The sequence below is a fragment of the Cololabis saira genome, chromosome 19 (assembly GCF_033807715.1).
Source record: "Cololabis saira isolate AMF1-May2022 chromosome 19, fColSai1.1, whole genome shotgun sequence".
NCBI classification, from domain to species: domain Eukaryota; kingdom Metazoa; phylum Chordata; class Actinopteri; order Beloniformes; family Belonidae; genus Cololabis; species Cololabis saira.
The window spans coordinates 27,252,680-27,278,177 of record NC_084605.1 but is presented as its reverse complement, the minus strand read 5'-3'; the positions used below and the strand labels follow the sequence as shown (position 1 = coordinate 27,278,177).

The following is a 25,498-nucleotide window of genomic DNA, read 5'->3' as shown; positions in this document are numbered from 1 at the left end:
CATTGCAATAATCCAACCTACTGAAAATGAATGCATGAATAAGTTTTTCCATGTCTTGTTTAGACAAAATCCCCTAATTCTAGCAGTATGAGGTAGACATCTCTCCAGGACCTGAACGCCTCCAGGACCCTGAAGAGTGCAGGAAAGATTGCGGCAGATCCCTCCCACCCCGGACACAAACTGTTTCACACTCTTCCCTCTGGCAGGAGGCTGCGGTTCATCAGGACTAAAACCTCACGCCATAAAAACAGTTTCTTCCCGACTGCAGCTGTCCTCATCAACAAGGCCCCGGACCCCCCTCTCCCTCGTCTTCCACAGACTGGCCCCCCACTCCACTCTACGTTACATTAACGTAAAGACTCCACTCCTGACCTTATGCGTCACATTAACACACATCCCAGGTCACCTCATGTAAAAAAAAATTCCTACAGATTCATTACTCCGGCACTTTAGAACCAACTTGTTGTACATTTTTCCCTTAATATTACTTGCTCTTTTGTAATGCACCAACAAATTCTTTGTGTGTGTTAAACTACTTGGCAATAAACTTCTTTCTGATTCTGATTCTGATTCTGACATGGTTATTGAAAGGTGTATTGTTACAGCAAATGATTGTGGTTATTATTATTATTATTATTATAATTATTGAACAGTGATTGATTACTCTGAGACTCTATGAGTGATGAGAGTTCATCAGAGCAACAGCTTGGTGTCCTGGGTGTGAGGGGTCTGCAGAGATGTTACCTGCCCGTTTCCTGATCCTGGACAGGTACAGGTCCTGGATAGATGGGAGGTTAGTCCCAAGTATCCTCTTTGCAGACCCAATTGACTGTTTATAATAAAAACACAATTTCTTCCCACTTTATCTCAATGGCTGCTAACTGTGACAAATGTAATCCCGTTTGAAGCCTTCTCTTCTGCCCTGAGGGACAAACCCTTTTCATTCTACCGGATTTGGGACCCTTTCTTTGACTATCTAGATGTTGCCACATCTCAAAGGATAAAGTCTGGACTTATAGAACTGGCTTGGAATACAAATCTAAACGTATAGATGATGATCCTCCACTGTATGTTTACTTGTACCCATGTGCTCTGTATTATTTTCATTGTGTTGGTTTTGCTGCTTTGCTTTGAAAAATAATAATACAAAAGATATTTGTCTTGCATCCTTCTGTTAAAGGGATAAAAGAGGATCAACTTTTACCTTCCGTGCCCTAGTTGTAAACTAGATTTTTTTTACCTACATTTTCCTAACAAAGTTTTCACTTATTTTTATTTTTTATTCTCTAGTAGTGGTATCTGAATCCCATTTGCTCTGCCATGCATTCCTAACTTATTTTCTTTTTTAAAAAGATTTGGCCTTACATTTCTTATTAGAAACATTGAGCTGGGATCCAACAGAAATGAAAATCAACTCAAACCCTTCCAATTCTGATTAATATTGTAGATATTTTCTTCAGTACATGTAACAAATTCACCCTTTATACACAAATTTGAAAAAGATATCATTGTAATGCATGATTTTGTATGACTAAATACAAGGGTAATGTGAGTAAATGAAAGTAAAATAGTAAAATATTTAAAGAAGGCAGTCAAATAATCATTAACTACTCTTGCTATTTCTTATAGTTACAACATTTGCAGCTTTTTTCTGTTGCAAATCTAAGAAAAATGCCCCATTTTCACCCTCTCAAATCCGCAGTCAAGGGGTGACCCGCTGCAGAGCCCAGAAAATGCAGTGGTTTTCTCGACTGTTCCACCAACAGCCTATAAATGGCAGGGAGAGGGCTCTGGCAGGCAGGCCTTCCAGCAGCTGATACCAGCTGCTCTATATATAGCTTCTTTGGCCTCCATCAGACCACACAGCTAAACCAACGAGCTTTGTGCTTCTGTTTTTCCAGCACTAAAGGGAACAGAAAAGTAGCAAGAATCAAAATGAGCAAACCCAAAATTGTCAGACCAGAAGAGAGGTAAGTGTTACCCATTTCTTTTTTGACCAACCTAATAGAGCAGACCTCCCACAGGCTTCACATTTCCCCAAAAATCACACTTGTTTATCTCAACAGCCAGCCAGCACATGCGGTGTGGTTTGACAGAAAGAAATACGTTACCGTCAACTTCTTTGTTCAGAGACCTAAAGATGTCCAGGTTGATATCCAGGAAGACAAATTGATTTTATGGTGAGTTTTCTAGTAACTGGAATCTCTCTTGATGTATTTTTTCTGTGACTTATTTCTTCTGTTTGTCCAACAGCTGCAAAAACGACACACACGATGTCTTTTACAATGAGCTCCACTTCTATGAAACGATCCAGATCAATGTAAGTATGCAGTTTCTGGGAACTGTAAAGCCGTGCCTTGTAAATTACCTCATATGGTGCTTACTACATTTTCATGTGAAACATTTATTTTTTGTTGTGTTGTCACTTCCAAGGACTCCAGAGAAAGAGTCTATGACCGCACCATTAATTTCTTGATAAGGAAAATTAAACCTGATTACGCATGGCCTCGTTTGCAGAAGGATCCAGAAAAGGTATAGCCTCTATAAATATATTCAAAATAATCAGTTACAAAGTGTTCTTCATTACCAAACATTAACTCAGAGTTTTTAATTCTGTAGTCATTGGATAAAGAGTTAAACTGACTTCAGTCTTAACTTGGTAAATAAATTCACACATGTTGTGTCACTCTTCCTTCTGCAGCCCAGTTGGATATCAGTGGACTTTGATAACTGGAGGGACTGGGAGCATGAGGAAGATGAGGGAAAGGAAGAATATGAAAAATATATAGATGTAAGTGATTATTGTCATTAATAATAACCCGACCAAATATACTTTCAGTTAAATGCACATTCATTTTGCAATAATCTTTCTCTTGTATGTATTTTGTATTTGAATTGGATTGTTGTGCATGTGTGAACACCTGGATTTGCTTTTTCAGATGATCCAAGAAATGGCCACCAAAAAAGGAGAAATACCAGATATGGGTGATCTCAGTGATGTAAGTAGTGTTATAGAGAAGTTCCCTTGATCATGTGATACAGACAACTGAAATTAATATTTGTTTATGGGGTATTATATCAATCGCATGTTGTTAGACTGGATGAGAAAAATGTTAATTTAATTAATCAATGATGTCAATGTGGTCACTGACCTTTGTCCATTTCCTTTCTTTTCACAGTCTGATTGATACATATGACACTTCTTCACCATCTGTGGAGGCGGATAAACTGTGTAGCTTGGGATACTGAAGACAGAGCTGATGCTTGTAATATTTGCTATATATTTGCTATGGAATTAATGTGTTGTGTTACAAAATACTGTTGTATACATACATAAATATATATATATATATATATATATATATATATATATATATATATATATATATATATATATATATATATATATATATATATATATATATATATATATATATATATATATATATATATCATATATATGACATTTTGTGTTTATTTATTGATGTGTTGGAAATAATATTTGATCAGTTTTGATAGAAAATAACAATGAAAAAATAATTTGTTTAGTGTTATGGTTTCTATGACTATGACTGTATCATACAGTGACTATAAAGGCAGATTTTTCTCATTCGTTCATTCATTCATTCATTCATTCATTCATTCATTCATTCATTCATTCATTCATTCATTTTCTAAACCCGTTTAATCCTGTGCAGGGTCTCAGGTCATTGAGGCTCATGTTTCATTTTTTGTATCTATACAAATACACTAAAAAACAGACTCGTACATAGGAAAAAGGTAAAACGAAATTCTTTATACTACATCAATTACTCTAATAATCATCACTTATATATATATATATATATATATATATATATCATATATATGACATTTTGTGTTTATTTATTGATGTGTTGGAAATAATATTTGATCAGTTTTGATAAAAAATAACAATGAAAAAATAATTTGTTTAGTGTTATGGTTTCTATGACTATGACTGTATCATACAGTGACTATAAAGGCAGATTTTTCTCATTCGTTCATTCATTCCTTCATTCCTTCATTCATTCATTCATTCATTCATTCATTCATTCATTCATTTTCTAAACCCGTTTAATCCTGTGCAGGGTCTCAGGTCATTGAGGCTCATGTTTCATTTTTTGTATCTATACAAATACACTAAAAAACAGACTCGTACATAGGAAAAAGGTAAAACGAAATTCTTTATACTACATCAATTACTCTAATAATCATCACTTTTTTAATTATTATTATTTTGTGTGGAATCAATTTAAATGTTAAATGTGGGCCTCAAAGATGGGCGGCACAACCCTTAGGTTCGTCCACCAGTTCCGTGGAGGCCTTGCCTGTGTTTGCCCGTGTGGACTCTACCTGGCATCTACCTGGTTTTTAAGTGGGGCCCAGGTGGGTAATTTACCAGTGTAGGGTTGTCTTTTTAAAACTAAAATAATCAAACAAACGTCATCCCCATTTATGTGGCAATATTTTGACTGTTATTTTGAGATATTTTAAGATTTTCGGACATATTTTCGTAAAAATATTTTCATAAAAATATCAAAAACTTTTATGCCATGTATTTTTTCTGTTCTTTCGGGGTTTTTTTTTTTTTAACTTTGACAGTGTTCTTAAAATCCATTTTTGGTCTTATTATGCTTTCACCTTTATTTTATGTTAAAGTCGCAACTGTTACATTTGGACCACGTCGCTACCCGTCCAAAGCTGACAGCTGTGAAACAGGGATCTCGCGTTGCAGCAGACTTTTCCACTAAGTTTTTCCTCATTAACAGCCTAAAATGGCTTTTCAGTGTCAGCGAGATTGCTATATGAAAGAGGTACGTATCTGCAAAATAACATGCGAAGAGATCAATGATCTCCGGGAAGTGGAAAACTAATTTTGTGATCAGCGTGGCTCGCACACTCGCGACACTTCAGTTTCCTTGTAAGGAGCCGAACATTTACCTTTTATTTTCATAGCGGTGTGAATTATGTATTCCTACTTGCACTGTATTGTATGCATGTGTATTATTTATCCCATTTAAAAATATAATAAATGTCCCCAAAACACAATTTAATGTAACCACGATGAAGTTAGTTTACGATTCGATGCTTTCGATTTCTACATAATTAATTTTTTTTTAATTCATTTTTTTTCCCTTTATTTCGTTATGTATAAGGTCTCAGAGCAGGTCGTTAAAAAAAATTACAACTCCTATGACTCTCCTATGAAGTTTCAATGTGGATGCTACAAATAGGAAACTAACTTCAACATTGTGTGTAAATGATCCATCTCACCCCCCCACCCCCTCCTTATTTTTTTTCCTCTCTTTTTTTTACAACACTTTTAATTACATTTCTATTTAAAATCCGGACAGTAATTAAGTTCCCAAAACAATACAAATCCTCATCCGGTTAAAGAGCAGTTTGCAAACCACCAATGTTAAGTAACATGTTTTATTTATTTATTTATTTTAAAAATGTTATTTCATTTGTCTCGTTTTAGTTTGTTTCCTCTGTAGTATCCTGTGTCCCTGCGGAGCTAAAACAAGAAGTGAATGGAAAGAAAGAAATTCTCAAAGGCTTCAATGTCAGACTTCAAGACACCATCTTATTTCCTGAAGGAGGAGGTCAAGTAAGTTAGTTCAACATTAAGTATTAAGTTGTCAGATTGGTTTATGTATATTGTGTTTATATGTTATTCTTCTACAGCCAGATGATCATGGACTGATTGGAGAGGTCCCAGTTTTGAGGGTCACCAGACAAGGACCAGATGCCGTACACTTCGTGGCCTCGCCTCTGCAGGAGGGTCAGGAGGTGCAGCTGAAGGTGGACTGGGAGAGGAGGTTCGATCATATGCAGCAACACTCAGGTAAGGAAGAGCAATAAATACATTTTGAGTTAAAAAAATAAAGTTTAAGAAAACAAGTCTGACTGCAGTGGCTCACTGTTTAGAGATTATGGGAGTCCCAGCGGGAATGGAAGTGCCGCCGTGCAGCTCTGCAGCAAATTTAGTTAGATTCTAAGCAGACTCCCACTGAGTGTTTTCAGAAACAGAGCACTGTCTGCACAGCTGGATTCCTGAGATCATGAGTTGTACTTGAAGGCTTCAACATCACATGAGAATTCCTCCGTAATCTTTTTGTTTAAAGATGTATTTGCCTTCATGCATTGTTTTTTCTGTTATGATGCATGTGAAAAGGATGAGCGTTGTCAACTGAAATGTGCGTTTCAACTTCTAAACATGGTTGAAGTCTTATTTAATAGCCTCTGATTTGTTAACTGTCACCATCCACGGGTTAACTTTAAATCAAAGCAAGAGTCAGAGCCCACTACTAAGTGTATAATTTTGAAACTGATCAGACTTTCTGTGCTGTTCTTGTCTGACTCTGCTAGACTTCCTGCTGCACGTCAATTGATGAAGACTTGCTGTAACAGTGTCAAAATAGACTCGCCACGTATTGTTAGTGGAGCACAGTGGACAGTTGCTTCTGAGATGCATCTAGACTGCTACCTGTAGGACCACTTTCATTGACTCTAATATCCATAATAGATGGTGGCAGCTGTACTGTGGCATAGCTGCACCGTTTGGACGCGTAGGGGTGAGATACTCCTGAATGATTGTGGTGGCACGATGGTTTCTCCTCTAGACTAGAGGATCATGAGGGGGTTTCTGTTGTCTGAGTCCGCCTCACTCTTTTCAGAATATGATGCCCTGTAGATGTTGAAAGATTAGCGGTTTCCTTCTTTCCATAGGTCAGCATCTGATCACAGCTTTGGCAGACACCATGTTTGGATACAAAACCACGTCCTGGTACGTCACCACTGCACACATTATTTCCCCATTAAACATCAAGCTTTATGCCTTTAACCTCTTCTTTGTTTTTCTTCTTTTTTTTTTTCTAGGGAACTTGGGCGTCAGAAAAGTACCATCGAACTGGATACTCCCTCCGTGAAAGAGGCGCAGCTTCGGGAACTGGAGGAGGCTGTAAACGAGAAGATTCGAGCTCACGTCACCGTTAATGTTCAGCTTCTCTCAATAGACGACCCTGCAGTGGAAAAGGTCTACATGATTATGCAGCTGCTGGGTCTTAAAATCACCCATCTTGCTGTGTGCGTTGACTTTAATAGGATAAAATAAGGTTTTACAGAAATTACACTGTTTTTAACGAGATGTGTGCACATGTGAATCAGGTGAGGAGTCGAGGGCTGCCGGATGACCACGCCGGACCAATTCGGATCATTGATATGGAGGGGATTGACGCCAACATGTGCTGTGGAACCCATGTGTCTAACCTCAGCGACTTGCAGGTACAACTTCGCAGACACACAATCAGCTTTAAGGAATCTGACATAATTAAATTCAGTTATTGTTTTACACTTTTATATATATTTTAGGTTATAAAACTGCTTGGGACCGAGAAAGGAAAGAAAAACAAAACCAACCTGATATTCCTGGCGGGAAACAGGGTTCTGAAATACGCAGAGAAAAGCTATGGCACTGAGCGTTCCCTGGTGTCTCTCCTGAAGTAAGTTTGAATCATCTAAAACTTCCGGATGGGAGTTGAATTCATCTGCAAAGATATCTTTGTCTCGGTTCAACAGGACAGGACCAGATGAACATGTGGAGGCTGTTGACAGGCTGCAGAAGTCTGTTAAACTGCTCCAAAAGGTAACAGAATGTGGTCAATAATCTGCTATTCCATCTGTATTGGTGAGTGATGGAAAGCTTTAGGAGTTGATTTCAAAGTTATTGCTGCCAGAGCAGATCATAAACCAAACAGCAGCATGTTTGGGTTGGGATTTAGTTTTTGCTGCAACTGTGAGCACTTCAGATCATGCAGTGACTGTAAAACTGTGTTGCCAGACTAACCTGAGCCTGCTGCGCGACATGGCCGTCCTCATTGCTCACAACTACAAAAACGACCCTCAAAAGAGCAACTTCTTCAGCTTACACAAGTAAGAGTATAGCTGTTATTTGGGTAGCCTGATTTGAATTTCCTCAAAAAGCCTCCAGACTTGCTTGTATCAGAGCTGAGAGCATCAATAGTAGTAATTTACACTAACAGTTGTTGTTTTTTCTTCCTACAGAAAAGAGGGTGACAACGAGTTTATGAATATCATTGCCAATGAAATCAGCACGGAGGTGAGATCACAAGCTGACTGCAATGCTTCATTCTCATTGTTGGCGTGTCAGTTTCTTTTCTGAAGCACTATTTTACTTGGTCATAGGGAACGTTGGTTTTCCTGTCGGTCGGAGAGGAAAAGGGCCCCGGTTTGTTTCTCCTGGCCGGACCCAGTGGACCAGTGGCTGAAATGGGGCCACGGTAAGTGAACCCGCCACATGTTTAGTTGGTTTCTATTATTTAGACATAACTGTATATTGAAAAAGCTTTTTTTTCCCCTTCTTTTTTTGTGCTCTCCAGCGTTTTAGAGTTGTTGCAGGGGAAGGGTGCAGGGAAGAACGGGCGTTTCCAGGGCAAGGCCAACAGCCTGGCTCGGAGAGGAGAGGTGGAGGATCTACTGAGGGAGCACTGCAAACGGCACAAAGGAGGAGTAACGCCAGCAGACATTCAGTGAAAGAAAGCACTTTAGTTCCAGTTCATCATAATGTACATATTTATGATTTATTCTTACTGACTCAAATTAGGCCTAAATAAATCAAATTATTTTAGTTGACTTGAATGATTTGCACATTTCCTCCTGGGATCACCTCTGGGCCGTGAGATGGTCTAACAAAGTCAAGGAAAAGTGCTTAGAAAAGCCTGAGTTGAACATATCATGTTTTTAATTGATCATCTGATGCAAACGCTGTAATTTTCTTTCATGAAAATACCCCGATCCAGAATTTCCAAATCTGAGGTGAAATAGCCATTATTTACCCGTGAGATCTTGATGGTTAGGGTTTAGCGAAGCCGAATACCCAGAAGATAACCTGGTCTGAAGTCCTCCAGGTTTTCTCTGGCAGGCAAGGAAAGGAGGAGGGAGGGAATGAGCGCAAGAAGCCTTGTCATTCATTCAGCGACTCACTTCCACCCTCTAGTGGCGTTACATGGAAGTACAGCCTAGTGTTGGCTGGTTACCATGGTGACTAGTGGCGCTCTTACCAGCAGCACTAATGTTTTTAACACTAACCTCAGAACCGTTCTCATTTCATAGGCCTACTTGGTGAGCTACTACATATATTTGTAGTTTATGGAAACAACATTGTATATAGTCCCGGCCTCTGTACAACATGTGCTGTACATAACTGGACATTAAATGTAAAGTTTCTTAACTTAAAGTCGTCATGTGTTAAATCTGATTTTGCAAATGCATGAGTTACTCAGTTACATACCACATTGTTGTATCTCAAATAACCAGACCATTTCTTGCAACCTCTGGCAGTATATATATATATTTTTTTACATTTATAATATGCTGCCTAGTGTCTAAAGGCAGCTAAATCTGCAATTAATAACAACCCTCACAAAAAAATAGAATAAGTAAATAAATATTGGAAGACAAAGAAGATGAAATAAGATACAAGATATATTTATATTTAAAAGATCTGTGAAACTGAGGGGGGATATGTGAGAGAAGTGACACCTATTTTTTCCTGTGGCATTTGGATGAATACACAATGAGGAAAAGTGACATCCTGCCTTGTTATTGATTCTGATAGAACAGTCACATAATAAATACAGCCTTAATTGTTGCAGCGTGTAGCCTACAAACGGTAACATTCAACTCACTGAAACATAAACATTGAGCACAATCAGATTTTCAGTCATCCCGGAGGGACCTGGGACTGCTCCATATCCAGATGACCCAAGCCGGTGGTTTGGGCATCTGGGACGCTTCCCAGGTGAGGTTTTGCCCAACGGACCCAGGACATGTTGGAAAGATAATATCTCTCGGTGTGGGAATACCTTGGGATCCTGGAGGATGTGGCCGGGAAGAGGAGGCTGATGCTCCCAAAACCCAGAAATATGGAAGCTGATGGACGGATGATTAACGAAAACTCCAGCACTTCACTACATAACTGTTTTAACAGACTGCATTTCGATGATTAGAGATTTGTTCCCTGGATGTCCAACACGTGTGGCAGAAGATGTGGTCCGGAAACTTAAGATGTCCGGGTCTTTGTGAAGGTGGTCACAGTGATTTTGGCAGAATATTCTTATACTGATATTGTGCAAATGCGCAAGCACCCCATGCCATTAATAAAACACAATGAGCTGTTTAAAAAAAAAACCCAAACAAAAAAAACAGTTTACATTCTGGCAGCATTTGTGTTCCGTTAGTGTGATATTCTTTATGTGCTGCAGCAACTTTCCCTCTGTCCCAGAGTTACTTCAGTGGCTTCACAATCTTCATTGAGATGTAGTTCTGGAAAAGGCGAAAGATAAATCAATTTATACATGTTCTGTAGTCTGAGCTAAGTTCATAAAGCACCACGCCACAATTTTCTAGTAAGTAAAAAGCCTTCAAACATTATGACACCAAAGCATTTTTCTATTTCAAATCATGAGATGCATATTAGTAAGAAGTTTCCTGCTATTCCGTTCCTACCGGTAAAGAGTACAACAGGATGGCGAGGAAGAGGAGCACGATGGTGAGGATGATGATTCCGATGAAGAGGCACCTGAACCTTCTCCACACAATGAACTTCATCGACTTACACGGGTTGGTGAACCAAAAGAAGGACGTGTCTGGACGGCTGGAAAGACAGAAACCACATTATATTAAATGCTGCGTCCACACACGTCTAATAAGGTTTTACAATCAGTTCGGTTTCACAGTGATTCCACTGTGGCCACATACTTAGGAGGGTCCAGTTTTGGGTTCATGTTGGGTTCGTCCCTTCCTTTTCCTGCAGGCCTCTCATCTGTGACTGCTTCACTTACAATCTCCAGTGTCATCTCCACTTTGCCCTGCGAGGTGCACCAAGGAGTCAAGCATGATCAGCAGGATGCAGCAGCATGACAACAAAGAGCTTGACACTTTTAAAACCAAACCCGATCGGCTGTAGCGGAGCAGGCGGGGGGGCAGGGGGGGCGGCCGCCCCGGGCCCACTGCTCCGGGGGGGCCCACTCCGAAGAGGAAAAAAAAAAAAAAAAAAAAACTCCGAAGAGGAAAAAAAAAAGTGTTCTGAATAAAATAAAGACAGTTGGACTGTATAAAACTTGTGTTCATAAGGATAAAGTTGTTTAAAAAATAAAAATGAAACAAATAGTCCCTTCTCCCCGTGTGTGTCTGCCTGTCATGCACGGGTTCGCACGCGCATCTGTTTAAGGCTGATTTATGGTTCCGCGTTACACCAACACAGAACCTACGGCGTAGGATGCGCGTCGCCGCGTAACCTACGCCGTACCATCGCCGTAGGAATGCGTCGAGCCAGTTGTCGCATCAGAGCCTTAAACTCATGCTGAGTTTCAGCTGCTGAAGTTGATTAAAAACTCTCTCCGGGCTGCATGGATGAGGCCAGACTACCAAACCTCACCTTCCTCTCAATCCAGAGGGACATCGCCATTGATGAGAGCAAGTTTATTGTGACCAAAAAGACGAGTCATTAAGAAATCCACTGCTGCGGTTGAGGTTGCCAGATCTGACAGGTTCCAGCCCAAATGCAACGTAAAACCCACCGAAATAATGAAAAACCAGCCCGAATCTTACTTTCTCTGTTAAAACCATAAATTATGAAATGCGTAATACATTTCATCTTCACATTACTAAATAACCTAAAAAAAAGTTCAGGCTCCAAACAAAAACTACAATAAAATGGAGTAGATTAAAGCAAATATATTATCAGTGAGTTTATTGTGTAAATTTCTACTTTTCTCTGCCATAATGGAAACTTTTTTTTGTTAATAATTTCTCCTAAATATTTAGTAAAACCAGGAAAAGCAGCCCAAATATATATATTTTTAGCCCAATTGGGCTGAAACCTGCCCAACCTGGCAACCTCACCTTGCTCTCAATCCAGAGGGATTTCTCCGTTGATAAGAGCAAAGTGATTGAAAGGTGAAGAACCGGCTGATGGTTCGGAAATAGTTCGGATTTGAAAAAGTTTTAAAATAAAAGTTTTTGCATTTTGGGTCGTTCAATACCCCCACCCCAGATGGAAATATTTTTTGTTGTGGTTCTCCGCCCACCGCTGGATGAAACCATCATTGGTAAGCTGTCATAATATTAATTATTTCTGATAACATTGTCATAATGCTGAATATATGGCCTTTCATATATTGTTTGTTGCTGTTTGACCGCCGTGTCTGATTGTGTTAAATACATGTCGTCGTCGTGTAGGTTGAACACGTGTGTCTGAATTGTGCTACTTGATATCAGACATCTATGGCTAAGATGAAAACTTAGCCTTAAAAATAAATATATCCCCACGATAAGTCATAATTATGAGATAAAAAAGTCGAAATGATGAGATAGAAAGTCGAAATGATGACTTTTTATGTCATAATTATGACTTACCGTGGGGATATTTTTATTTTTAAGGCTAAGATTTCATCTTATTTTTTTCTTTTACTGGCGGAAATGAGCTTCCATAGACATCACTGGATGTCATTAGATTTTTATCTCCAGTTTGATACTTATATCTTAAAGTCTGCATTAGGGTTATAGTTAGGTTTGACATAATGACTGGTAAATCCCTGGTGCTGAAACCTCATGTGAATGGTTCTGACCGTGTCGCTGCTGCTGTTGGAATTGTGGTTGGTTGGGCCTGATCTGTGGCATTTTTAGCGATTATGTTCTAACGGGGATGTTTAGGCCACAAGGGCCCATCTAGAATGCTTCGCCCCCCCTAGGCTGGGACCCCTGCTCCGCCCCTGCCGATCGGCTTAGTTGCACTTATTTAGAAGTCAACTATCTGGAGGGTGACTTTGTTTTACTTCATATTTTGCTGCACAGTTTTAGTTACATTTCTTTAACAGATTCCATTCAGCATTGTCCCCTTCAGGAGATCTCTCTCATCATCTATCACGACCAACTCTTGCTCAGTAGTTTAGATTTGAGCAATCACACTCATGCCTTCAGTCTTATTGTGTGCACTGTGTTTTTTATACTTACGCCCAGAGTTTTCTTGCCATCCTGTTCGATGTAGCAAGGCCACCAGCCTCTGACAGACTGCTGTGCAAACAGAGACTTGTTGTTCTCCAATTTGTTTGTCCCCCCCATTTCCTGGTCGTCCACCATCTGCAGGGAGCATTTTTCTGGAACTTTTGCAGGAGGGACAATTTTACGCAAATCCAGCTCCAGTGTGCCTGGAAACGCGACAGAGTTATTACAGTCAGGATTTGAAAATGCTGATCTTATGTGAAATGTACGTCCTATTTTTAATATTAAAGACATTATTTTACCGAGGTAATCATCCAGGGAGAATTTGTCATTATCCCATATCTGAACAATCAGCTTGGGGGGAATCCTGAACTCGGTTTGGTCAAGACTCCAGAAGTGTTCCTGTTTGAATAAAAAATATATATATGTAAACGTGTTTTGGAACGACTTCAACGATGCAGATTTTATTTTCAACATCTGCTTCTCTGCACGAGCCTCACCTTCTTGGATACGAGGCAGAGTTGCTCTGCCGGCAGGTAGTCAAACCCAAAGACAAACCGCCAGTTGAAGTTCCCATCTCCGTCCAGAGACCTGTAGTGGACATCTGTCTTCTGTTTGTCCTCCTCCATGCCTGGCATCCATCCTTTGACATATATGTCGCTCATGTTTTCCCCAGTAATGCTGGTCTCATCCAGCGTCACCTCTGTGGTGTTCCAGATGATGGCACGTAGGAAAAACCTGAACGATCGAGCGGAGCGGATGTTAGCTCAGTGGTGTCTAGCGTGACCAGCGAGGAAGAGTTGAAGGATACAGGACTTACTTCTTAGGCTTACGTGGTGTGATGTCGAAAGGAGGTCCAGGAAGTCCGATGCTTTTAGGAAACACATCCACCCACAGCTGAAGGCTTCCCTAAATCGATAAATAGATACGTATCAGTTTTACATAACTGATTCATGGTCAGTGCAGACGTGAACAGAAGCAATGTGCAGCATCTAACCTGAGAGAGATTGGGCTGGAAGCTGCTGTACAGCGTCCTGGTCTCCACGTGTTCTGGGACAAGCCCCTGTGTTCTGAGCACGTGCAGACAGAGTCGCTCACGGGCCGGGCCCAAGTGCTGGTGGATTTCCTTGTTGTTCTCTTCAATCAAAAACCAGTTGTACTTCAATTACACAGGTTTTATACTTGTGGTGCAGTCAAATGTGATGTAAAACCATTACAATATCTGATGCATTCGCATTAATGCAACATTTCAAGTCATTTTACTTACCAAACTCAGCCAACGTGTAATCTTTCCCATTGAAAGTGAGCGAGGTGCCATTGTCCTCCGTCCTGGGTTTGGACAGGCCTTTTAAACGAGCCAGGTTGTCGAGGATCTGAGACGGCTTCATCTGATCCCTCCACTGGTTGATGCCAGAACTTGGATGACAAGAGGAATCAGGTTGTCTTCAACCAGGCTTCATTTAAATAATCCCTCTAAGACTTTACACTTGTGTTCAGGTACTTTCTTACATGCAGAAGGTCTGTGAAATGCCACAGTATGCGTTATATCGGGACAGGAAGCGGTTCTCCAGGTCAATCACTGTCTCGCCAACCTTCTCGTCGCGGCTCAGCATATCATAGTCATAGACTGCGATTTTCAGGTCTTTGTCTTGAGGTAGGAAACACGTCATCTCAAACATCCTAAATAACGGGGGAGTATCAGAGAAATGTTAAAGTGAAATAGATTATAAACTTCTGGAAATATAGTTTTTAAATTACATATCTTTAAATGCATAAAATCTACAAGGTTTACCTTCCAAACACAGGGTTTATGGTGTTGGGTAAGTAGTTGTCTCGGTCTTCAATTGTATTTCTTCCCACTGATATCTTTATGTATGGATCACACTGAGGAGAGAGAGCAGACGGAGTTAACTGAGCCATGCGGGTTGAAATATAGAGTCCTTAAAGAGGAGGGATTGTGGATACATTGGTAGAAGGATGCCGGAGATGTAGCAGAAACAGAGGAAGGCCATAGAGAAGGTTTCTGGGTGCAGCTGGTTGATGTGATAGAAGAAGATGCAGAAAGATGGAAACAGGCTATCAGGTATGGCGGAAACTGAAAGAAGAGGAAGATTGCTTTTGTAACACGGATTCATTCTCACGCTGCCATTGTTGTCTTTAGGCTGCAGGTGTACTGCCCGGACCACGTAGATCCTAACTAGACACTCCTGAGGTCCGCTTTCTGGCAGCTCTCTGAACTGACGCATAGGAGGGGAAACACCTGGGTCATCCGGCAGGGGGTAAACCTTGAATGCACCCTGCACAGAAAAGAGCATAAACCACACTGAAATAAGGAAATTCTCTCAATTTTTCAGATTTACTGTAGCCTACTTGCTAATATATACTGGGGTTATTTTTCTAATCTTGTCAAACTACCTTGAACTCTCCAACCACAGAGGGGTCATCGTCCCCATTTTCATTTTTGCCTCGCTGCAGTTTGAAGGTGTTGCAGAAATCAGTCAGCCCATTGAATTCTGGGACATTCTCCAATTCACAGTCGTACACCTGGAAAGTCACACAGATATATAAGTCATCTGCAGCCACGAAGAAGCTTTTGCAGTTTTATAAATAAAGTCAGCTGTGCGGAAAGCAGAATAGAGTTGGCTCACTTTGAGGGTATCGTATCCTTTCTTGAGGTAAGGGCCACATTTCTCCTGATCTCCTGACGAGGCATAGAATTTACTCCACCAATCAACTGTCTCTTTTTCCTGAAAGAAAATATTCATATTAGATTATTACCTTTCCATATTTCACAACACTTTGAGCACAAATTAGAGAACTCTTACTTTACTGGAATTAATCGCATATCTTGTTTTTGCTCACCTTCTCTACATGCTTTGGAGGAAGATGCGATGTGTTGCAAAACATAAAAGCAGTCACAAAAACATACACACAATCATGACATAAAAGCTTGAAGATACACAGGAAGCACATAGTGTGCGATAAATTAAAATAACTAGTGAGAAGGGGAAACTGAGTTGTGGTAAAGGAAAGATGGAAAATGCAATCCAAGCTGTAATTTCATGATTGGTAGCAATTATGTGAAACAAGGGCGTAACAAAAGGCAGTTTAGATACACCTTTAACACAGCAGGCATTTTTTACAGTATGTTAAAACAATAGTGGCACATGTGTAATGAAGACAACTGCATTCCACTAAGGGGTTATTGTGCATGCTCTACTGATAAAGCCTTGTTTGGTCCTGGTATTAGCGCATGTCTTGGGCCCCCATAACTCTGACCACATTCCAGGCAGTCAGGCTGACATTTTAGCACATTGTAGGAGTATGTAAATATATTTGTGCTCCAGGTCAGGCCCGTCATCTCTGTGTAAGCAGCATGTACTGGTTATTTGTTCTTAAAATGCATACGCCATCTTAGTCCATAGCATGAAAGGAGTCAAACGTATTTAATGAGATATATATGCATGGAAGATGTAAAATAGACACATTAAAAAAAAACACACTCTTCTCTCAAGTTTTTGCTTCCTTTGACTCTTAGCAGAATAATTGAAATGAATTGGTGCCTCCTGCTGGAGAAAAACTCAACTTGACTATGCCAACTGAAACAACAATGGGCTTCACTATTATGTTTCTTTTTGCAGCTAAGGCTAGGGAGTTTGATCACAAGTGTTTCCATGAAGCACGTTAAAAGATGCATTCCAATGTGAGTTGTGACATAATGCACACTTGTCTCTACTTGCATGCTTTCAATAGCATCACATGCTAATGACACATGCGAATGTCAGGTGTGAACAAGGCCAAAATGTCTGCTGTGAAAAAGGGTATCCACTGACATCACCTGCCTCTTTACTTGTTACTTGGTTTGGTATCTATAGTCACCATGAGGGAGAACTAAGAGACAAACTAAATTGCAAGATGGTGGGTTTTATGTAACTATGACCTCTACCTCGGTGACAAATGTTACGCCCTTGTTGTGATCAAAATGATTAAATGTGTTCATTAAATTGGTTTCAGTTAAATGAGATAAAATCACAGTTGTGATTTTGTGACCATTCCCATGTAGGTTAATGATTTGTGACATGTGAAGCCTTCAGTGAGCGTGTTGTAGCACTGTGATTTGAGTGATACTCAGGCTTCCAGTGTCATTGGTGCCTCAGCCTTGTAAAATAGAGAGCTATAATAAGTAATCATACATACTAAATAGGAAGTTGGGGAAGCCATTTTGTTGACAGCAGATGACATGCTGTATAAGAACTGTAAGCCAGAGTAATGAAATTTGTCAAATTTGACATGAAAGTCAAATTTTGGACAATGATTCTAGAAGCAGCTCAATGTGTGTTGATAGTGACGGGAGGCCGTGGCGACTACCTGAGCTTCTAGCACTGGTCTTGTGTCTTCCATGGTGATAGCGACATCTTTGCGAGGTGAAGCCATCATCAGAGCCACTGTCAAAGTTAAAATTAAGATTATTATTGTTTCAATATTGCATGACAATTTGCAATTTGACACTTTGGTATTCCTCCTTACTTTTCGAGGCCCTGGCTCCATCTGAAATGATGATATTTGGGTCACATCTGAACTCCTCTAGAGACGTGATGGTGCACTGACCAACCACGGGCTTCCTGCCAAACGGACGGTGGTCGATCACCTTCAGCACAATGGGCGGTGTGTACATTTCTTCTTTCGGAAGCAGCTGGATGAGAGGAAAGTTTTAAAAAAATCATATTATCTACAGTTTTATAAAGACATGTTCTCTAATGGTGTCCTGTCTAAAGTAGGAATCCAGCCCTCCAGGTACAGTAAATGGATGGATTTCTATGTTTTAACTTATTTATGCAAAGTTCAAGTATATGTTTTGGATGCACGTTAATTCTCCAGCTCAATAGTAAGTAAGTAAAGTTTATTTATATAGCACCTTTCACAGATATAAAATCACAAAGTGCTTTACATTAAAAGAAAGCACACAAATTAAAAAGAGATTAAAAACAAAAGATACCAATAGTATACATATATATAAAATCATAGATAAAATTAACAAGGTACAGAAAACAGCACTGGGCTGGCATGTTAAAAATAGCTCCACATTATAACACCAACTCTCACTGTAGGACACTTGTCTCCTGAATTACATAACACATTCAATAAACTGTGTAACACTGTCATTACCACTTTGATGAAGAGGACAGAGCTGGGGAAGTTAGGGCTCTTTTTCATGTTCTTGATGACAGCCGTCTCCACCCGCTGCCCCCCACACTCCACCACAAGGCTGGGCGAGGACACCGAGGCCAGCTGATAGGATTTCATGTTCCTCAAACCCCATGCAAGAATCTGATGACAGACATGCCAAAAAAAAATATGGTAGTGAAGACAAGAAGGATGAAGTTCAGAGGGCAGGTGGACTCTGAGATTTTGAATTACCTCCACAGCAGTGAGCTGAACCACAGGTCTGATCCCCTGAGGAACCATGTAAAGGTTCTCAGCTCTCTTTGGGGGAACCAGGGGAAGATCTGACTCGCCCGACTAGAGAAAGAGATAGTCATTACATTTCTTTGCACCTGTAGGATAATCCTTAATCCTCATTGTAGAAATCAAGGACTCAGTATGTGATCCAAAAGTTGCAATGCATCCCACAGTTCTCTCAAAAAAGTATTTTATACTTTAAATAATGGATTAAAAAGCGTTGAAATCATGAAACATCTATGTAAATGTAAAAACATGATTTGCCACTTGCTATGAATGTATGTTGCCTGTGATAGACGTTTTGATACAGAACCATTTTTTTTTATATTGCTCTTTTTAATTACTTAGCTATTTATTGGTTGTTGTTTTTTAGGATATACTTTTTTATACCTTTTTCGTACTTTCGTGTATTTTTTGTAAAAATTGTCGAGCGTGTGTATGTTTTCTGCTGCACAAGTGAATTTCCCCTCTGGGGGATCAATAAAGTTTATTCTATTCTATTCTATTCTATTCTATTCTATTCTATTCTATTCTATTCTATTCTATTCTATTCTAGTCCCAAGGATTATAATGCTTTTTATACACTGTACAACACAACAGTCCATTTCTTTCATTACTTTAATGGCAAACCTGGAGTTTCAGAATAAGTTCAGCAGCCACGAGTGCCTCCCCCGCCTTCTGCCCCCTCTGCATGATGGGATGCCACAGCAGCCTGGGCCTCTGATCCACGCTGGGATCCAGCTTCACCAGTGGGGCTAAAACGCTGCGGCCCAGCAGCTCATCCTTCCCCTGTGCAGAGAATCACATGCCACAAATGTGGTAGCTTAGTTGAAATTTTCAAGATTACGCCACTAATGAGTGAAAAAATGAAAGAACTGAGAACACATTTCAAACGTTCAGCAGCAGGAAGAGAAGAGAAGCATCAATATGAGATGCAGTTAAAATAGAAATATGTGAGGGTGTTGTATTTTTGGTCTGAATTGCAGAATATCATTCTTTAACATACCGGTACACAAAAATGCAGAAAGATTTTGAATATTGCTTTAAGACAATTCATGCTGGATAAACTTTAACTTAATTTAATTATTATTGCCATGCTTTTTGTGTGTTTTATTTACGAATATTCTGTTTAGTATTGTGACATAACATGCTTGTCCTGCCAATGCCCTTTTGCTGTGAATCTCCTGCCGCCTACCACTTGGTCAGCATCGTAAAACTCCAGCACCACATCGGGGGGGCAGTGAGCCACGTTCTGGGGGTCTCCATAAATCTCCACATCACTGAAAATCAGAGTTTGGTCCCAGGTTGGGTTCAGTGTTGCTTTGAGCTTCTCTGTTGTTTTACTGACATGCAGGAAGGACACGTGTGCATATGGATCTGTGATTTAAAAATGAAAAAGGAAAAAAAATATGAATCAACTCAAGTCATGTTTAACAAGCACTTATTTCAGTGGTGCCCTTTTAACTGAAAGTATAAAAAACCCTTTGACCACCAAAATCTTACCAGAAAAACTATCTTTGTCCATAGATGCCATGTTTCTAGCCTGGTAGACGTAGACACGGAGGTGGTACATATATGACCCTTTAGACAGAGTTGGAAAGGAGCAACATCTCTTATGAATGGCATGTTCTGCACATGTATCCCGATTTTGGCATTATTTTTGTCTTCAGTTTGTGTCACTCACTGTCAAAGGAGCAGGACACAGTGGGCGTGTTGGCACCAAACAGCTTGGTGGCATCAGCCTTGGAGCTCTTCTCTTTTTCCTCTGTGTCAACACCCTGTAAGACAAAGCATTTTATCAAAAGAAAACACACTGTGGGAATGTCAATGTGTAAAATGCATAGGTAAATATTTAGTGACTCATTGAACTCATTCAGATCCTGCTTCTGTTAGCTCGCAAGTTAAACAAGGACTGCTTGCTTTTCTGAAGCGTGTCACTCCTCTCTCTCTCTGTGAGATTTAGATTACTCAATGTCAGTAATAATTGAGTCATTTTATTCCCTCACCAATCCCCCCTCCAGCTGAAAGATGGCACATGATCCAAGGCGATCTTCTGGAGCCATCTTTCGTCTCCAGCGCCTTCGTCGAAACGTGTCCGATGAACGCTCCAGTCTGTGGAATTTCCAGCCAATCAGAGAGGAGAATTCCCAGCCCTCAGGGTCGCCTCGATCCCTCCTCTGTGTGTAAAAATGAACATCTACTGTAATTTTTTATTTACAAATAGCACAGCAATACGTTACATTATATAATGCAAAACTCCCAATCGCATAATATACAATAGTTGCTATTAAAGGAGCATGAGGCAGGATTGAGGCAGGATTTATGAAAAAAATCCGTATACATTTTAAGTTTTCTAGTAATAATGTCAGATGAAGCGTTCCAAACCCAAAAGAATGAGCCCTCTAGTGTATCTCTCCGTTGCCTTGAACAGGCTGTGTGCTGCAAAATGTGCTGCAATTCGGTCCCGAATTTCCCGCGCTGGGCTGCGGATGTGACGTCACATGACGCTGCATGCGCGTTCTCCCCGTTCTCCCGTGCCAGCTTCGCTGTTGGCTGCAGTACCCCCAACGGCCGTCGTGGTGAAGGGTGGCGCTAGAGAGTCTCATTTCTTAAAAGGAGCCTCATGCTCCTTTAATGTAGTGAATTAGCAAACATTAAAAACTAATGATACTCGTGCTGTTGTCCTGTGCTGACCTCCACAGCTGCTCCTGCAGGGAGGGCCCCTCTCCTGCGAGGTCGGACCAGTCTCCTCCTGCGGTGGACGTGGTACACCTTCTCTGCTGGGACCCAGGACCGAGGCTTGTCGTCTGGAGGAATGGTCACTCCATACTCCCAGCCTTTAGACACAGTTAGAGATCATGGATCTGTCATGTGAGTTTATTTATATAATTCTGACCATCAAACCAGGAGCATGAGACAAGATGAGTAAACATGATCCATTCAGGGTAACCTCATGAGATCAGTTACAAATTTCTTTTTTAAGTAAATTTGTTTTGAGGTATGTAACTCTGTAAAAGAAGAGCAATTATGTGATATTTTTGATTTCTGCACCTAGGTCATCCACCGCTCTGTTGTCATCCACGGTCCAGTCATCCTCCCATTCCCATCCTGGAGGGAGGTCAAACTCTGCAGGGTTGCGGCTATTCTCTCCATTCTGCAAAACACAAAAACTCTTTTAGCTGCACATATACCAGTACATATTTAATCTACCTGAATATATATAGATAGATTTGTGTATTCATGAAAGCATTATTAGTTGTTGGTAATCCATGGTAATCCTAAATGCTGTCTTCTCTTGGCTCTTGAAGACATTTTACAGTGCCAAAAATGTATTCTTGCGTCTCCTGCTCAGATGGTTTCAAACCATTTACACCTTGATTCATGTGACAAACTGGCTCACATTTTGACCAATTCAGTTCTACTTAATTCAATTCTAGCTAAGCCAATTAAATTGTAGCACCATTTTACAACAAAAGTAATCTCTAGGCAAAGTACATAAACAAGTTAACCCAGCTATAGTCCAGTTTGGCACAATTATAGGCTAATCCAATTATATTACAATCAAATCCAATTTACTATAATCAATTTATAACTTATTTTATTTCACCTTGAATTTATGTAATGCCAAATCATAGCCCAACAACAAAGCTGCACACTCTATAAGCAAGTCGCTTTATTAAACTACCGGTAATTAGTGTTTTGGTCCTAAGGTCTTTTTCAAATTTAGTGCTTACAAGACAAATGGCTGAGATTCGGTACACAGGTCACACCTCCATCACACATCTGATGGGAATTAGATTAATTCCTTTTGCTGTGATGGTTAAAAAATACATCCAACCAAGAGCCATTAAAATCATCTATAAACTGGATAGAAATCTGCCAAAAAATCAGGAGTCCATTTTTAATAGACTTTAAGAAATATTTAGTTCTGAATGATCATGATCAAAAACTTTATCTAAAATCTAAGAGATGGGATCAAAGCTTCATATTGACTCAATCTGCCATCCTGAGCATGCACAAGGCAACAGCTGAATAACCCTATTAACAGGAAGAAACCTCCATGAGAAAAAAGACTTATGAAAGAAACACCATCCGCCCCAACCAGTGAGGGGGGAGACAACAGGAAAGAGGTGTGATTCAGTGAACCAGATATGACTGATTCACCGACATTCCTGTGAATCACTGAATCACAGGAATAAATATTCCATCACTCTAAAAGCCCGACATCTTCCAACCAGTTAGATAGAAATAAAGAAGCCTTTCAAAAAAAACAGTGAAAGTTCATACATGTAAATCTGTGTGTGTATTTCTGTCTGTCACGGAGATACAGATATAAAGATTGCATTTGTGTGATATTTGCAGCTATGCTGCACATTTGCATGTCAGCTTGCAGCTCTCACCACATCCGTGTACGGTTCTGAGGCAGCTTTCCACTCCCGGCCAGGGAACCGGGTCTCGTTCTGGAAAACCTCGTCCATGAATTCAGTGTGGCCTGCGTCCGCCTCTGATAGCAAACTGAAACAAAGTCAAACATAAAAACTTTAAAAATTCATGATTTAAAAAAAAAAAGATCAGATTTTAGTGCCTCTATAGTGGCAGCGTCAGAAAAAACACACCATGTTTACTAGTACATAAAAGGACAGTAATCACTCCACACATGCTCAAATCAAGCACTCAAAGTGCATTTTCCACTAGTTGCTCCACGCAGATGTGTGTGCTTTTCATACATTACAACCGAGTGGTAAATGTAAGCTAAAACTTTATGGAATAGTTAGGCATTTTAAATCTGTATTTCCTTTTATTGTAACCTGCCTACAAGGACAGATGTAAACAACTAACTGCTCCAGACACAAATAGCTACTCGTAGAGTTGAAAAGGAAAACCAGACAATGGTACTTGTGGGCCCGGAGAGCAAACAGCAATTATTCATGAGCAGATGGAGGCAGATTAAGAAATAAAAAGGAAACAATGAATTCCAGCTCGCTGATACAGTGTGTTACTGAAATTAAATCATTGTTCACGGCTGGAGAGGAATGCAAACAGAAAAGAGCAGACACAGCCCACTTCCTTCAGTCCACACAGGTGACAAACTGGTGTTCAGGGGTGCAGGTTGTTGTTGTTGTGTGTTTTGATTCACAAGGAAAGCTGATGCCAAATGACCGAGTCTAATTTAACTCACGCCTTTTCTGGATCAATGAACCAGTCAGACTCCCACTCCCATCCTCTGGGGGGAAGAAAGTACTCGTGTTTCAGCTTCAGTTTGCCTGTTACGTCTGAGAATTTATGGCGCCCCACCAGTCCTGTGGTCCCCCAGTTCCCGAAGACCTGGGCCTGATTTTCATACTACAACACAGGGAAAGACATTGTTCATTTCATGTTGTGATTTGACTGCTGACGGGAATGACTGAATGGTCAATATTTATGAAAATTAAATAAGGATAAACATTAGCATGACATCAACAATATACTTGCAAGTTGAACAAATTTTGAAAGCAGCACAAAGGAATTTCATCAGTTTTAGAGGGACCCTCTAAAGGTGTTTCGGTTAAGTCAATTTTACGACAGCGTCTGAGATTAACTCTTGTTTGGTCACTTGCTCCATCAGTCTCTTAGCTGCCTCTGCTATGATGTCCACTGTGGCTCCGTGAGCTAGTTGCATCATTGGTTTTTGGATGGTTTTAAGGACGTAAGGTCACAAGAGTGAGATGTAATCAAATACTCAGATGCTCAAAGAAGATTTACTCTGATATTTCAACATGAAAACACTCCTTTGTGCTGCTGTAAGCATTTTCTGCAATACTGCAAATAAATCAGAAAACGGGTTGCTTTATGGGAAAGCTGGGATTAACACACCAGCTCAGCAAACACACTGAAGGTTCCCTCGGAGTACGAGTTGAACTTTTTCTCAAGTGCAGACAGACCCAGCCACATGTTGACTCTGATCTGCACTGGCACCTTTAGGCCTTTGCTCTTGTCCATGGGGTACTGTGGGGATCAAAAACAAATAGTCTCAGAAGGATTCACTGCAAATGACTCCTGCATGCCAGTCAAACCTTTCAAAAACTTGATTTGTTGTTAACAAGTACCTTTAAAAAGATAGTCTGGGTCTTGCCGCAGTGTTGGCCGCAGGCCTGCTCGCTGAATTTTGAATACAGGATTTGGTGAGCTGGGATACGACTGTAGGCCACCCTGTTCTCACCCCGCAGCATCCAGATGATCACATCAGGCATGCTGTTCTGGGGCTGGGAGTGGAAAGAGCAAAACGGATGAAAAAACCTTAATTGAGAAAAAGATCTAAACTCATTTCAAATTGAGATGTTTTGCTTGATGCATTCGTACCTCCTCAGCCAGCTGTTTGAGTCTGTCCACCCAGGTTTCTATGTCAGAGAGAGTGTCAGAGATCTCGACGGCCTCCTCTCTCATGCGTTTGGCTGCTTCTTTGATACATGTTAAGGCACTGTCTCGCAGCTTTTTGATCTGGATGTCCAGAGACGTCAAGTTAGGACGGCCCTCCAGCTCAGGTGTCGGGAAGCTTAAGGGGCAACAGACAAGTTCATATGTAATTAAGCAAATGCAGCGCTGACATTATATTATACCTCTGAAATCCTCTGAACTCACAAATTAAACCATGCTTTTTTAAAAAAAAATCTGACTGATAGATTAATAAAACTTTTATGACACTATGAGAAGCAAAGGTGACTGCTCAGCAACGCCTCCTCTGTTTACCTTTCCAGATCGTCAACCAGCTGACTCAGCAGCTTCAGCCACACCTCTACAAGTTGGTTGTCAGAGACTTTAGCCAACTTTGCAGCCCTAAATGCCTCCAGATTGGATTGCTGCAACAAGATCAACAAGCAATATTGGTATGAGGATTATAGTGGCATCTTTAGACTCCATTGCTGACTCCGACACTGATGCAAGTATTCACCCATATCAAATAGTATTAGTCAACAGTGGAGACCTTAAGGCAATAAATGTCTACTTTAACTGA

The 25,498-nt window shown here is 40.3% G+C and overlaps 2 protein-coding genes across 10 annotated transcripts in view; one reads left to right on the top strand and one right to left on the bottom strand.

Moving 5' to 3' along the window:
- Window positions 1-1,818: 1,818 nt before the first annotated feature.
- aarsd1 (alanyl-tRNA synthetase domain containing 1) lies at window positions 1,819-9,827 on the top strand. Its single transcript, XM_061708479.1, has 17 exons — window positions 1,819-1,970; window positions 2,067-2,180; window positions 2,254-2,320; window positions 2,434-2,532; window positions 2,702-2,791; window positions 2,940-2,999; window positions 5,504-5,632; window positions 5,710-5,869; window positions 6,754-6,811; window positions 6,904-7,060; window positions 7,192-7,308; window positions 7,396-7,526; window positions 7,603-7,669; window positions 7,865-7,956; window positions 8,089-8,143; window positions 8,230-8,324; window positions 8,424-9,827. The coding sequence occupies exons 1-17, from the start codon at window positions 1,936-1,938 to the stop codon at window positions 8,575-8,577; spliced, it is 1,680 nt and encodes a 559-aa protein (XP_061564463.1). The 5' UTR covers window positions 1,819-1,935; the 3' UTR covers window positions 8,578-9,827.
- The window catches only part of LOC133419351 (myoferlin-like), a 33,686-nt gene continuing 16,813 nt past the window's right edge, over window positions 8,626-25,498 (bottom strand). For 2 of the 9 annotated variants that reach the window (XM_061708469.1, XM_061708470.1), the window contains 31 exons: window positions 25,234-25,343; window positions 24,847-25,039; window positions 24,594-24,749; window positions 24,361-24,492; window positions 23,687-23,850; window positions 22,908-23,022; window positions 21,559-21,661; window positions 21,202-21,344; window positions 20,514-20,684; window positions 20,192-20,285; window positions 20,011-20,088; window positions 19,703-19,884; window positions 19,138-19,296; window positions 18,466-18,567; window positions 18,214-18,375; window positions 17,575-17,740; window positions 17,416-17,492; window positions 17,245-17,301; window positions 15,696-15,794; window positions 15,463-15,591; window positions 15,189-15,344; window positions 14,840-14,931; window positions 14,557-14,727; window positions 14,315-14,463; window positions 14,045-14,184; window positions 13,868-13,956; window positions 13,548-13,785; window positions 13,060-13,449; window positions 10,804-10,913; window positions 10,552-10,699; window positions 8,626-10,368 (listed from right to left, as the gene is read on the bottom strand). In XM_061708469.1, coding sequence (XP_061564453.1) covers window positions 10,330-10,368; window positions 10,552-10,699; window positions 10,804-10,913; window positions 13,060-13,449; window positions 13,548-13,785; window positions 13,868-13,956; window positions 14,045-14,184; window positions 14,315-14,463; window positions 14,557-14,727; window positions 14,840-14,931; window positions 15,189-15,344; window positions 15,463-15,591; window positions 15,696-15,794; window positions 17,245-17,301; window positions 17,416-17,492; window positions 17,575-17,740; window positions 18,214-18,375; window positions 18,466-18,567; window positions 19,138-19,296; window positions 19,703-19,884; window positions 20,011-20,088; window positions 20,192-20,285; window positions 20,514-20,684; window positions 21,202-21,344; window positions 21,559-21,661; window positions 22,908-23,022; window positions 23,687-23,850; window positions 24,361-24,492; window positions 24,594-24,749; window positions 24,847-25,039; window positions 25,234-25,343 — 4,314 coding nt within the window. In that variant the 3' untranslated portion in view covers window positions 8,626-10,329. Of the gene's footprint in view, window positions 10,369-10,551; window positions 10,700-10,803; window positions 10,914-13,059; window positions 13,450-13,547; window positions 13,786-13,867; window positions 13,957-14,044; window positions 14,185-14,314; window positions 14,464-14,556; window positions 14,728-14,839; window positions 14,932-15,188; window positions 15,345-15,462; window positions 15,592-15,695; window positions 15,795-15,909; window positions 15,922-17,244; window positions 17,302-17,415; window positions 17,493-17,574; window positions 17,741-18,213; window positions 18,376-18,465; window positions 18,568-19,137; window positions 19,297-19,702; window positions 19,885-20,010; window positions 20,089-20,191; window positions 20,286-20,513; window positions 20,685-21,201; window positions 21,345-21,558; window positions 21,662-22,907; window positions 23,023-23,686; window positions 23,851-24,360; window positions 24,493-24,593; window positions 24,750-24,846; window positions 25,040-25,233; window positions 25,344-25,498 lie in introns of all 9 variants that reach the window. The other 7 variants (XM_061708474.1, XM_061708475.1, XM_061708472.1 and 4 more) reach the window with 5 other exon arrangements.